This window comes from Harpia harpyja, chromosome 6 (genome assembly GCF_026419915.1).
Source record: "Harpia harpyja isolate bHarHar1 chromosome 6, bHarHar1 primary haplotype, whole genome shotgun sequence".
Lineage (NCBI taxonomy): Eukaryota > Metazoa > Chordata > Aves > Accipitriformes > Accipitridae > Harpia > Harpia harpyja.
In genome coordinates this window covers 42,304,196-42,319,427 of record NC_068945.1, presented here as the reverse complement: position 1 = coordinate 42,319,427, position 15,232 = coordinate 42,304,196, and the positions used below count along the sequence as shown (strand labels likewise).

General features: G+C 38.8%; 1 protein-coding gene across 5 annotated transcripts in view; it reads right to left on the bottom strand.

The window, feature by feature from the left end:
• MET (MET proto-oncogene, receptor tyrosine kinase) overlaps positions 1 to 15,232 on the bottom strand; it is a 91,392-nt gene that overhangs the window by 48,488 nt on the left and 27,672 nt on the right. For all 5 annotated transcript variants that reach the window (XM_052790114.1, XM_052790118.1, XM_052790115.1 and 2 more), the window contains one exon: positions 7,516 to 7,707. In XM_052790114.1, the coding sequence (XP_052646074.1) occupies positions 7,516 to 7,707 (192 nt within the window). The remainder of the gene's footprint in view (positions 1 to 7,515; positions 7,708 to 15,232) is intronic.

The following is a 15,232-nucleotide window of genomic DNA, read 5'->3' as shown; positions in this document are numbered from 1 at the left end:
AATTAATATATTAATATATCCTTTATACTGTAAGTCAGTGATTGCTTAGGTCCATGAACATTAAAATAATTCATTTAAATATTCTTTCATTGCCATCAGCTAGTATTAATGTTAAGTAAGAAGACTTGACTCTACATTTGTTTATGCATAATATGGCAAATTAAGACTGTAATAACTGAGTTGAAAAACAGCATGCAACAGCTTCTTTTAAAAATCATTCTGATGCTCAGTTCTGCTAGTCAGCAGGATTGAATTACAAATGTTACTGTCTACATATTGAAATACCTTCTGCAAAAATGAGAGGCCTTCTAAAAGCAATCCCATCTAAGTATCATATTGTTATTTTTTTCCCTAGATGTCTGGCAGGTGTAGGCCATTACCCAGCAGAGATAGGCTCAGGGTTAACTTTATTGTGTAATGCCTCAAATGCCCTGGGATATGCAGCGTAGCCTTGCAAAGGGCACATATGTAGCTCTAAATGCTGTATATCATTCTAATCCATGGAGAGTATAACGGATCTCCTCTGAAGAGTGTAAGTTTTTCTACTCAAACTGAATATTAAAACATGTGTGCTCTCAAAACAGTTATTTGGCACCAGGTGTTAATTTTAATTTGACTATATGGATTTTGCATTATGCAACATTCGATATTTTTTCCGGGAGCATCAAGATACATTCTCTACCACAGAAAGAACAGCTATTATAAAACTGTTAAAAGATATGAAAATGTTACTTATCAAGAGTTTGCCAGAGTTTTCTGTTGGTTTAAAAATGATAAAGTGTGAAGGATTGCAACTATTCACATTCCTACAAATGCACATGTGCATAGTTTGCATTTAGCCTTAAGTAGGTCAGACTGCCAGTATTGAAAAGCCAGGTGAATTGCTGGACCAGAGAGGCAGGACAGCGGTGGGCACTGAGGACAACCCTTGCAATGACTCCATGGGCATCCCATCACTCTTTCCTCCTTCTGGCTCTGTAAGGTTTAAGGTCCATGCTCATGTATTTCTTGACCTCCTCGCACTTGCTTCCAACATGGCTTGCCACTTGCACTGGTGAGTTTTGTTACAACTACATTTGTCTAGTGGGACAGGAACTAGATCAAAAGGAGTCTGATCAATTTGAAGGTTGAAATGGCTTCCATTCAACTGGTATAAACTGGATTTGAATGACCATGCTGAAAGATGCAAAGCTCTGTATTTCTTTGCTCTCCGTCAACTCATTTTGCTGATAGGCACCATGGCTTTGAGCCTCAATTGCTGGAGTGGTGAGACCTTGCCACTTTGCTGTTTGCAAAAGGAGAGTAATGCTGAAGGCTTGGCTCTCTTCTTGCTGAATTCTGGGACAGGTTTTTCCAAGCCTTGAGTGAAGTTACAAATAAAAAGCAGATGTGATTATTTTTGTCTATACTAATTTCTGTAGCATGCATTATGTTCCCTGGCATGTAATCCATGAAAGCAGCTATGACACATGCTAATTTCTCTCTTTTCAGGGAAATGAGATGTGTGTTAATGTTTGGTGGTGGTGGTGTTTGCTTTTAATCGTAAGTATTCCTGGGAAATGAGTGTGACTATCAAGTGTTCTGTCTACTTGGATGTGAAAGCCAACAGGTTCATGCTCAGCATGTGAAAATTTCCCAAACCATTGATCTGTGAGAGCCCTGTCCCTATTCCTCATCAGACAGAATGAGGGGCACCAAATGAAACGATAAAGCAGCAGGTTAAGGAAACCCCAAAGGAAGTTCTTCATCATTGAAAGCAGAATGAAATTATGGAAGTCATTGTCACATGGAAGACAAAACAACAAATAATTTCAAAAAACAATAAGCAAAATTGGTAGAGAAGAAGTCCGTAAAGGACTATTAAATGCCAGATATGGGTGCAATTTCCAGCTCAGGGAATCTCCAGGCCACTGAGTGCCAGAAGCAGGAGGGTACTGGAAGAGGTATCGCTGTGTGCTTTTACTTACCTCATGCCTCTCCCTTATCCATCTTAGCCCCTGCCAGAGATAGGAAGCTTTAGTCTAACCCCATACATCCTTTCCTAGAATAAGACTTATTATTATTCTGTATTGTTTCGTGTCTAACAAGTGCAGAGAGGCCCTGAGGAGGGTGAGTGCCCTGTTGTGTGATGTGCTCTACTCCAGGGAGATCTATCTGTGCCATCATGCTTTGGTTCTCGTGCCCCAAGACATTTTCAGTCCAGAATCTGTTCAGACATGTGAGTGCGTGACCATGTTTTGCTAACGCTTGGCTTCTCAGCTAGAGCTGGCTCATGTCCAGCTGGATTGGACAGGACTGCAGCCAGCATGTGGCTGACTGCATCTCACGGTGTGTGTATACCCATGGGAAGACCTTTTCCTTACCTCCAGAAGCAACAGTATGGATGTGCTACTGTCCTGTGAAGATGAGAGGGCATGTGGGGGAGCTCCTCACTCCACAGCCAGCGCAGTGCTACCCCACTGTGCACTGAGTTTCACTGGTATAGTCAGAAGGATGAGATGGCCCTGCTGCCAAAATTGCATCTAAGGAGAGTGGTTACCCATAGTATTTGTAAAACATACAGGGAAAACTTCTCTATCCCTCTCTTTCTCAAGAAGGTCACCAATAAGCAGTGCATTTGCTTGGGCTTTACCTCGGTAAGGCCAGCTTCAAGTGTAGGGACTACATGCAGTATTCTGCTTCCAAACATAGCATTATGCCGAGTATACATCAAGGGCACCAATCTCTTGTTCATTGTTAAGGCCAGACCAAATGTGAGCTTTTCAGAATAAATCTTGTAAAACTTTCCCATATCCCACTCTCCCCAGAGCTATCAGAAAGATTTCCCCTTCCTGAAGAACTTTGCTCTTTTCTTCATCACTCAGAAGTCACTCTCTGAAATAATACCAAGCTCCAGGCAGAAAAAAAAAAAAAAATCACCTTGGAACTGAGCAAAAATAGAAGATATTTTATCTCAATTTATCATGGGGGGTTGGGGTAGGGTTGACAAACTATAATTTCCCAAAATACTGGCTAGTAATGAAAGTGTCTTTTGCAGTTGTGAGTTGTATTTTCAGCAGGGCTTCTTTGGCTTGAGCAGAGTAAAGCTGCTTCACACCAGCTGAAAATCTGATTCCTCAACTATAGCAGTGCGACTGGGTGCTGTTTTCTAATCAAATAACCACTGTGAAATACCTGATTCACTTTGCACCCAACAGCTGTACTTTCAGCCTGTGTTCCCAGTCACACTCTGAAAACAAGCACAATAAGAAAGGCTGAAACAGCTGCAACTTCTCAACAGAAAAAAAAAAGAAGGGGGGGGAAAAAAAGCTTGTTGTCAGGCTCCAGCTTAGGAAGGAAGTAAAACCATTTTTCTTTTCTGTCTCATGCATGTCAGCTGTCTTAGAAAAATTATTACTGCTCTGTTTTGTAACAGAAACTCCACAATATTTGGTAAACTACAAACTCCAATCTATTCATGGCCAAATACAGATTTAACATTTCTGATGCAGCCAAAACATGCTCAGTATGTCAATGGGCTGCAATTACTCTCCAGGAGAGCTTTGGAATTCACCTCCTGGCCTCAATTATCCTCCTTAAAAGAACTCATGAATCTTCTGTATTTGGACCATCCAGATCGATTTTATTTTAGTTTTAGATTTTGGCTGAAAAAAATAAACATTTAGTGAAGGAGGCTCTATTTCCTTTCTAGTATTAGTGTTTTCCAGAGCTATTTAAGTGAATAATTCTATTTAATCAAACTAAAAGCACAAACAGAAAACAACAGGTGACTATTCCTTGGTTGGATAAAACATACCTACTTTTGCATTCTGAATATTATTGGCTCCCCAGATGACTTGTTTTAAATAAGAGGAATACAGGTTATATTCTGAGTTGGGTCATTAGCACAATTCTGATGGGTAATGCCATAAGCTTCAGTGGAATCACTGTAAAGATAGGAACTATTCATTGTGATATGTCTCTAAAAACATCAAAACCCCAGAATCAGATAGCCACCACCTACAGAAGGAAAAACTTTGTTCTCAGAAACTACATGTTAAACCTTCTGTTGACTTCTGCAGCAATGCTGTGCTATAGTTGTGTGGTAAAGAGACAAAAATGGATGGAGATGGAAATAGAGATGAGGAGGCGGTAGGAAGGCAGAAAGTGATGAGCAGCAGAAATGCAAAAGGAGATGGAAAGATGGCAAGAAAAGGGAAAGAAAGAAAAGAAGGAGAATCAACTGGTTGGCTGCTGATCGAGTATAAGCAAGTATAATGGGAGAATATGAGAAACATTTTCAAATAAATTTCTCTCAGGTTGAACATCAATAGCTTGCTGCTGCACCTACTGGCTTCCACAGCACAGGCTTGGAGCTTCAATTCAATTTAGGTGACATCATCGCTATGTTTTAAACATCTTTTTTTTTTTTTTCCCCACAATATGTTTCATAACAATTAAAGGAAACCCTAAATTAATACAGCAAAAATGTGAATTAAATGTTCATTACTTTCACCAAGCTGTTTCATATTTGGGCGCTTCAGGGTGTGGTTGTCAGAGACAGAGGTACTGTACTATGATTTCTTTTAATCTCACGGATGACTGCTAGTGCTGAAATTTATGTCACAAACTAAATTGTCTAAATATGGTAAGGTTTGGTATTTCAAAGAGGATACAAGATGAACTGGATTCACTGGAAGGGCTGAGCTGATTTTCTAATTTTAGAAACCTATATATGAATATTTTTTCTTTTGCTTTTGAAGAGTTAGCATGAAAATATGTTTGCAAGATATTAATACAATATAACCAGTTTTAAAACAGGTTCCCTGATAGGTAGAATTTTGCAACTAATTTTCTCCGAAAGCATACCTGCCTCTGAAAGGATATAGTCAACTCTGAATAGCTACAAGTTACAAGGGGATTGCACAGGAAAATTCAATATTTGAATGTACAAAGAGCTAAAAATATGAGTGCAAATAACTGTGCAAAAGTGAGGTATGTAATAAGTGAAAAACTGAGGATCCTTTGCAATATGTTCAAGTAGATTTGTGAATGAAACAAAAGAGAACATCATTACATTTCTTTGCTAAAAAATGTGGGGGAGTGTTTGGGGATATCTTTTTGATAAATTAAGTCATTGTTAGATTATCCTGATTTTTTTTAACCCATTTTACTTCAGTAATGGTCGTTTAATAGCTCAATTTTTAATGATCTCCATCTCATTGCAGTTAATAGCTATATTTCCATAGAAACACTGCAAATCTGCTTTAGCTGGGCATTTGCTAATGAACATGTTTGAAAGCACTTCCTAGATAACTATTAGTGGAAAAAAAAGATTTAATGTAAGTGAACATTAAATTCTGCAAAAAGCTGTGTCTGCTGTATCCTATAGACCTAGTATCCCTTCCAAGATCATTTAAAGGCAAAACAAATTCTAACCTTTTTATTTGGAGGTAGTGTCATTAAAGGTAGTCAGTATGCTTATTCTCCTGCTGGTTGCACAAAACCCTCAAAGAGCGAGCTCCTATTTATTACAATATGAGCCCAATGCTGACTTCCCCCTGTAGCTCAAACCAATCTAATTCAATGATGAGAATATTTCTGCTAATGGCAATGTGCAGTTTACACAATAGCCTTTCTTTTGATTTGTAACTGAACGTGGAATGGCAAATGTATTCTGGAAATATCTTAATTGTTCCTTGAGTTGGGCAAACGTCTGAATGAAGTGTGTGGTGCAGAACTTGAATGAATAATTTAAAGAATGTTACAAATAAAAATAATGCTGCCTTGTGCTTTCCACCAAGCCTCCCTAAAAGCTTTGTGACAGCCCAAAAGAAATGCTGCGAGTAAGACAGTAGTTGTTATTAACTGTATTTTGTAGATAAGGAAATGGCTTCAGAAAGGTTAAACAAATTGCTCATGTTCGCTGCATGAACCAGCATCTACATTTAAGAACAGAGCGTAGGTTGGTCCTGTGCTCTTAGCATTTGCCTTTCCTGTGCTGAAGACAAACTGCAGCTTAAAGTTACCACGGTCATTGTGGGAAGTTCAGGTAAAACTGGCAGGGTTGTCATTGAACATTTTGTTAAGTTCCTATCTTTTAGGAGGAAAGAGAAACATGATTTTCTCCAGTTTTTAATCTGTCCTTTGTGGTAAATCACTTTGACCTCCTTCCCTGTAGGAGCATTATGGATTTTGCATTATGGGGCAGGTTCTGTATCCAGTCTGTGCAGAAGACAGAAGTGGAGGTATAGGATTCCCTTTGTCCAGACAGGGTGCATATACGGGGGACAGTATGTAGCCCTACTTACTGCATGTGGTAAGGACAGAGAATGAGGGGAAGGGAGAGAAGAAAGGGAAGGCTTGTTTTTATGAACAGTTACATCTGCCCAAGCATTTTCTAATGGAAGGTTATGGGAAGCGGCAACACTGGGAGGGCACAGCAACTGATGGCCTTCTCCTCAGGTTTCTGTTAATGATGTTTGGGGGACAACACTACTAACTTTGATGACTCTCTGCAGCCTAGAGAGCAAGAAGGGCCAAAGACTGCCAATACTTCAGGAAGCCCACTAGAAGACAAGTAATACTGGCAGAGTAAAAGGACAGAGGTCCTTGGGTGCAAGAGGGATCCAGGCTGAGATGCACATCCAGGCTGAACACTGTAGCAGCTGGAGAAGCCAAGGTCTCCAAGGTGGTCATTGCAGGATGACAGTGCTTGAAATAAAATGGGTGAACAGAGAGAGCCCTTGGTGCTTTCAAAGTATTTTGCTTTCTGATGTTTGATTTTGGCTGCCAAGTTTTTAAAAGACTGTTGGCTCTGTGGGTTAGATTTATTTCATTAGTCACCTACAAAGAAGTCATATAGTATAATTTACCTGTCTAGATTAGTTATGTACTCAGTGGAGGGAGACAGACTTCTCAAGAGGGTGATTTACCACTTATTACGGAAAACCTGGTTTAGGACAGGAAGAATTGCTGTCCGAAAGAACAGAGTGAGACGGGAATGAACAAGAGCCTGAAAATCCAAGATGCACTCAGAGAAACTTGAAAGTAGTTGGAGGAGGAGCTAATCTCAATTCTACAGCTGTGAGTCATAGGCTATGGGTACATTAGCAAGTAATTTGGTGCCAGAGGAGTGGATTGGTATGTAGAAACAACTAATGCTGAGGCTCCTGCTTCTACATTATAAACTGTCTTGGCATTTTACATTGAAGTAGGTTTAATCTGATCCTCTAGACAAACGCCCATATGAAGTGTATATCTGAAGCTGTTTGAAGAATCAGTCACTCTTTTGGACATTTCTGCCCCATCTGAGTTTGGAGCATATTTGTTATGTATCCAAGACAGAGCTTTCAGTTTAGTTTCCTTTGAAAGAAATCTAGTTTGTATGGACCAAAACTGCTCTGTGAACTGAGCCAGCTGGACTAAGTGGAGATCATGGTAGAATTTGCTCCAAAACCATTGCTCCAAACCGCAAAGCCCATGTAAACACTTAAAATGCTAAGTGAACTGTGAAGGTGTCATAGTAATATTTACCTGCATGAAGCGGCCCTCCAAAGTTCCCAGATTAGCAACAGTAAGGTTCCCTTTGGTGAAGACAGATATCGAAGTTAACAGGACACTGTTGAACTGGCCCATGAACAAGTCAACCCTCTGCAAAGGAGTCGTAACTTCTAAGCGATATTCATCATCTTGTGCTCTGCAGTACGAAGCATTTCTTGAAAAAGCCTGTTTGAAAATGAAGTACAGATGAGTATGTCTTTATGAGTAGGAATAGATCTTTGTCAGAGTGAAGTCATTTAGCACAAATGCATTTGACCAAAAGTATTTTAAAATGTTTCAAACTTAATTGCTTCATCAGTTATGATGTTCCATGAGGAAGGCAACGACTTCTTAATGTTATGGGAATATTTCTTTTAACTTTTTTTTAATCCTGTCTTTTGGAAATAAGACGTAGGGGTCTTTATGTAACCAGACGATATGTATATAAGCACATATAAGAACATATGTATATATCAAGGTATCCTTTCTCTTAGCTACTTCTGTAATGCTGCTTCTCCAAGGGTCTCAAAATTCTTTGACTGCAGAGCCTGCCCAGTGACGCACCTGCTTCTAAAACAGTGATTCCTAGAAAATGATTTTCTAAAAACATTGCAATTTTTTTAACCTTTTTTTACATTAAAATAATAATTTCCAATATTCTTCTCCTTCTAGTCTGTTTTCACTACCTTCTTCAGTGATAAGACAGAAAAGGGGAGAAAAAGATGGAGAAAGAGAAAAGGGAGATAAGCCGGGAAAAATATGTTTCTGATTGTATATTTAAATGAAACTATGGGGAAGACAGCTTTTTATAATCACTTAGGCTATTGTATTGATCATCTATGGCTCATGCACTATTTTGTCCAATCTCTGTATGTCTTGAGTGTACTATAATAGTTGCTGCATTTGCAGTATTTTCTCATTCAGTTTGGGAATAGAGATTACATGTTTTTAATTTTCATTGGAAAAATTCTTGAACAATACACTTTAAATTATTCTCTCGAGAAGAATATAACCTGCTGTCCTGACAATTCAATAGTAATCTATTAACTGATAATTCCATTACTATTGATACTACATCATCTGTTTTGGTGAGATCGTACAGATAATAACCAGGAACCCCTGAAAGGATCTCTAACCAGTTTAAATTTGGAAGTCATCTAGCGTGTTCCCACTGTGACATACTTTATGAATAAAGATGTAGGGAGATCATTAAGGATCTTATGGTGGTTCCCTCTGCTGAAATCAAGAGAGTGCTTCATTTTTCCTAATTTTTTTATTGATTTGTTGTTGTTACAAACATGTTTTAAAAAAATATTTTTAAAAGGTGGATTAAACCTTTTAAAGACAGGCAGAGTCTTTCCACTAAATTCAATAGATCTGGATCATACCCTTAAAGAACACGTAGGAGTAAAATTTTATTTTCTTGTTTTCTAGATTCAGATGTTATTCCCTCAAAGTACTATGAGAAAGCAAGCAATGAACCAAGAATTTCATGCTGGCTTAACTCTGGTGAATTCTGGAAAAAAACCAAGGCATTGAAAATGCTGTTAACAAAATGTTCAACCTAATAGCTCAGTCCTTTGCTGTTGAATTGTAACATTTCTGAACTGTGCAGAGCAACAGCACTAGCGGGCAAAGTTTTATGTGATCCCTAGGAGTTGCAGTGAGCACTGGTGCCAGCTTTTCTCCAGGTGCCCTGTCAATTTACTGTATCATTTAGGTCAAAACCTGAGTAAGACCAGACAAGAGCAACTGAAATCTCTGTGCAGTGCCTTAATGATACAGAAAGAGGGCTTCTAGATTAGATCTGATACAGCAGTGACTTAACAGTTCGGTTACCCACATACTAAAGGGTTTGCTGTATTAGTTTTGGTATTATCTGTTAATGTATGGTGTGCTTTGCTCAGCAGGAACTGAACTAATACTTTGCACCAGGAACACTGAATACACTTTAAATATTTTTTAACCCAGTATTTGACTGGGTTAAATCATCAACAGACAAATTTAGCTTTTCTTTGTTTTGGCCACCAAACAAGCTAAAAGCCTTATTCTTTTGCACTCATATCCTACCCAGTCTAAAAGTATTTCTGAAACATCTGTGCAAAGATTACTCATACAATGAGTATGAGTAGTTCAAGTGCAGAAAGATGTACAGTTTTCATGCTTTCTGAAATAAGGCAGATTTCTGAATTTACCCTCCCCCAACCTGGGATCTCTGCTCTTTGCTGTAACTCCTTTTTTTCCATAAGCAAATGACTTTGGGGAGAGATGTTTCTGTGCTAACCTTAAAAAAGGACTTCCTCCGATGTAGTCATCTCAACACAATTTGAACATCCTGACATGCCTCATGAAACCCTGTTCAAGCTCTTTTTAACAAGTGGCTAGGTTTTCCTGCTTGCCCTGACACCCTTCCTAGCTTCCCCGAAGTCAGTTCAGCCACAAAGTCAGCTCAGCCTTCCTCAGAGATGTTGTAATTTTGGGTATTTGCCCAAGAACCTGCAGGTTGTTCCACATATGGCTTTCTTACAAAACCTGGCACTCCATGGATTAACCATAATGTAAGGTTAGCTGTTTAAGAAATAGGAAGGCTTTGATCTTTGAGTAGAAATGCAGAGATTAAAAGGCTACTTAGAAAACTAAAGGAAGATTGATAACACAGAAAACTGCGGCAAAGAAGCTGCTTTAAATTAACTCTTTGAAGCCTGAATGTCTCCCTCCCTCCCTCTGTCTCAGTGTACACATAAGTATCCATTTGGCTGTCAATGTGGAAAAATAACTGATGTCAGATGATGCACTCTGGGTATTATGCCAAGTTCCAGTGACAAATCACACAACTATTGAAATGGACGATTAGAGCATGGGTAAGTGCTTGGGTTGGGCTATACTGCTTCTCTTGTCGGAAGAGAGGTGCCAATTCACCTGTGATTCATAGCGAGGGCTTTGTGAGGCTGGTGTAGGTGTGCCACTGGAATGCAATGAGGTGTGGGCAAGTCCTGCCTTTCAGCAGTGTCCAGAAGGGTAGGAGATAACCAACGTTATCTTATTTGTTCAGAGGGGAAGTTGTGGTGTTTCAGAATTTACCCTGGATTGGGTCCACAGAAGATGAATGCGCCAAAAAAGGCTCTAGACATCATTGAGCTGGGCTATCAGGAGCTGTCACTGTTTGGCAGTTAACTGACAATTTATATATCCTATTCAGTGAGCATGAAAATAATATTTCAGACAGAGCTGCACATTTGAAGCCAAAAGCCAAAATCTTAAAGCCACTAATGAAAATCTCAGAAAAATACCCAGTTTGGTCAGTGTCAGAACCAATCATAGAGTCTAGTCTCTAGTCTGAATATTAGACTCAGGGAAAAAAAAAATCAAAATTTTAACCAAAGACTTTTTGTGAGCTTTTCTGTTATTTGCAGCGACTGCAATTTGGAGAAACACTCCTCCAGGCTCGTCCTTCTACAGCTGGCCAAAACCTGTTCTTCTTAGTTAAGTGCAGTGCTCAAATAGAAAGTGATATTATGTGTAATGTCTTAATGTTATGTTTAATGTCTTGAATAAACTAGAAATTAATGACTTAATCACTGCAGAACATCTCATCCTGTCTTGTGAGTGATCCGGAGGACATCATTAAAATTAAAACTTAATTTGACAAATTGGAGCAATGGTCTGAAAGCAACTAGGTAAAATTTCCTAGTGTCAGTTATAAAATACCACAGTTATGAAGATGAACTCAAGTGAAAGTAGGAATAAGCAGGAGTCTTATTTCCTGCTGGTTTGTTTATATGACTTATAACTTGTTGGCTGTCAGAAATCAAAGTCCTAAGGATCGACTTTTGTTTTCTGCTATGGATCCTAGGAGTCTCCCTCGAGAAGTGGGCACCCACAATTGCTGACAACGTTTCTCCTTTGAGCATTTCTATGGCATAACGTGAAGCAGGGGGAAATGAGCTACTGCTAAATGAGCTGGATCCTGGTATCTGCAAATGGCAAAAATCCTTTTTTAAAGAAACTGCTGTAGAGTGAATGAATAGATCATTCTACATGACAAATTGATTCCCAGGACAATTAAAAACAGAGAGGGTGTATGAGTTGCTTATCTCTTTTGTTGTAGGGGTCAGTGAATTAAGCTGAATAATAAAACTACAGTTTTCAGGAGTGTGTCCTATTGGAATCAAGCACATAATGGTGAAGAATTTACATATACAGCACACTCTGAACAGGAAGAGTAAGTGTGAGGAACACAGAAGAGCCTTATCAGATTTTCCTTTCTAAATTTTCTTGTATATTTTTAGCCAACACGGTTTTGCTGTTCTGTAATACATTTGAATTTTCTGGGTAGTTTGCAGTATTTCTCTTCAGGTGACACATGCATTTGATCATTGCTTCTCTCCATGTGAAATACAAGAAGTGAAATTCTGGCCCCAAGAACTCAGTAAAGCCCAGGGTGTTGCCTGAAGAGGGTGAGTGATTTCATCATCATCATGTTGGAGGTCTGTTAGAGGGCTGGAGTTAGAACCTGTATTGTCTGTTTCCCAGTCCCATGTAAATAAAAGTGAGGGACATTATAAATTTGGCCTATCATTGTTGTCTTTGAAAGGAATTACTCCTTAAATTTCATAAATCTCATAAATCTTCCCAGCTGTCACATATCAGTTTTTTAAATTCTGGGCTCAGAGATGACTACTAAGTTCCTTGTACTTATACCTCTTTGACAAAATGGAGAGAGGAGAAAAATAACCAGGACAAACTTTCTGGCTTCTGACACCTTTACAGACTCTGTTCACTTCATGCCTTTTTCTGTCAGTTCCCTTGGCAAAGGGACTATCTCCCTCCTCCTTTCGCATGTGGTTTCATGCCATAGCTGGTCAGGGTGAATAAAGCATAATGGAGAAGAGGTGAAATATATAAATAGCTTTCTACTATGCTATCACAAAGGAATATTTTTTTCCTCTGTAATTTGCAAGATGGAGAGTTTGTGAAATGGACAAAATTTTACTATTAGCAATTCTAGAAAGTCATATTCACATTTAGTGTTCTCACTATAAACAACTGTCACAGGGTGTCTGAATTCTTTATGGTTATGAGCACATTCAATGATGATACATGGAAAAAATATGGACACATTTATTTTTTGGAAGTAATCGACCAGAAAAGAATCTCTTGTGAACAAACTCCAGCGCTGTAGGCCGAAGAGAAGCCAGCCAGAGTTGAGGAACATGAGAAACAGAAATTCTTTGGATGTAGCATGTTGGCTTTTGCCAACATGATCAACTGCAAGTCCACAGTGAGACTCCTCACCCGCTGGGTCACTGTAACTGCAGTCTGAGTTCCCAAAACTTACTGCTGCTTTCCAAGAGAAGTAACTGTGGATAACTAAATAGGGTTGGCCATACATCACTACTAGTCATATGTACTACTAGTCATAGCAGGCCAAATGCACATGAATAGTGTTCCTTACTGGCACCAAGATTACATTACATTCATATTCTCCCATTTCACTTCCTTTATCAAATATTATCAATTAAGAGATCGGGTCTTTCATATTGAACTATTGCACATATTCGTATCGATAGGGTCAATAAGTCCTCGGAAGGAGGTATCCCGAATGGAAGAGTCAGCTATTATTTGCAGTAGGGACTGCACGGAAGCCAGACTAGAGCAGTCTGCTGGGGATACGCAGTGCATACTCCACCTGCTGCTCTCACAGCACAGAAAGACAGCTAATTTCCATGTTAATGTGGCAGTGATTGGTACTAGGTATGCTGAATTTCTCTTTCAAGCCCTGTTTTGTCAAACAACTAACTTGTTCTTCCCAAGAACTCCATGGGAAGTGGAACAGAAATCACTCAGAAGTCACATCACAAAAGAAAACTATTTGAAAACACAGTATTCAAAATGCTATGTGCTTTGTAAAACAGATTTCTGCACAGTAGCACCAGACATCGTTACCAAGCACTTGTAATCCTCAGCAAGGGAAAAACAAGTAATAAATGGAACAGCTCAGTTTTGCCAGTGGACACAAATTTATGTGCTAAACAACTCCCATAGAAGCAGATCCACCATGCTTCTGGTTTCTTCTTGACCAGTGAAAGACACCTCGAGGAGATAGGTGCTGTGAACTCAGTGCAGCGTTCATGAAGAACTGAACATGCATGGGGCAGGGGACTGGGTTCTCCTGTTTCTAAGAACTTCTGCTGAGGCATTGAAGCTTTACTCTAAAAGGTGAAAGAGTTTTTTCCTCTTTTTGTTTTAAACAAAGAATTGTTTCTCTCTTCTTCCTTCCTCCTCTTCCCAATATTCCTCAGGTATTTGAAAGCAATTCAAAGATTTTTTTATAAAAACAGAAGAATTATGTTCCCTTTCTGAGAATAAACTTTTCAAATCTCAACTGCAAAGTAGGAGATGTGAAGAAAAAGCAAGCAACTGGAAATGGCCCTTTAAGATGGAAAGAGTCAGGCAATTGTAACGACGCAGCGGTCACTACTATGTCTTGCTACTGCCTGGAGATGGTCCGAGTTACACAGGAAAACAACCCTTCAAAATACTACTTGTTGCAAAATAAGGAACAATTTAGAGGGAATTACTGAAGGATTAATTACCTTTAAACTACACTTTCAACTTCAAGGACTTGATCTAGAACTTGCTGAAGTCAATGGGAAGATTACACAAATTTTTATGACCCCTAGAAAAATTTTTTAAAGAACTCCATTGATGTAAAATGTCACATAGTATCATCCCACTAATTCTTAATACTTGTTGCTTTGATCTACTTCACTGCTAAAATGAGAAGGGGCAAAGGAGTTACTGTACTGATACTCCACTTAAGTTAATAGGTAAAAAGACATCCATGTTAAATGTAATTAGTTAATACAAATTAAGATGATTACAAGTTCTATTGTCAAGATCATTCAAAGAGTTATTTGCTTTTGTCATCGAACAGTGCTGCATTACTTCTCATAATCTGGTTAGTGCATTAGCACTAAGTAAATCCTATTGATTCAGCAGATAAAATGGACCTAAGTAATCTTGGTATTTTGCTGATTTCCCTTATATTAATTTAACATTTAACTCAGTATACAGATTATCAAAGGAGAGGTGTTGACTAATTACACATTTTGAAGAAATAAAATAATGCTGTGTTGATAAAAGCAGTTTTGCTGTACCTTTGTAGTGTACATCAGGTGCATTTTTCACAGAAGTCCTTATTTACGTGGAAGCTGTGATGAAATAGAAAAGCTGTGAATTGCAAGTAGACCAGTTATCCTAAGATAATGCTGAGTGCGGAGACTCTTATTCCAAGATAACATTGCACAACCACTGCCTGTCTAGCCAAAACAGTGGTGCAAGAGATGTGTGGGATAGAAAGGAGTCCAGAAAGTAGGAGAAAATCATGCAATTTGCCCTAATTTCCACAGGCTGTGTATAAAAGCAGGGTAACATCTGCCTTAAGGGAATGAAGCTCTCATTATCACTTCCTCCAAGATCATTCTTCCTCTAACATTTCATTGTTTTCACCCACTCCATAGGCAGTGCAAATAATATTTCTTTGTGACCTACACTTGCTTTCTGAACCATTTATGCCATGGATCTTCTTCCTTAGCAGTATTTTTTTATTTACTGTGGGATTTGACTCTGGTTTTACTTGTATGTTTGGAAATGTGGAATAATTCCACTCTGATGCAAAAGCTGGCTGAGATCAGAAACCCACATGCCA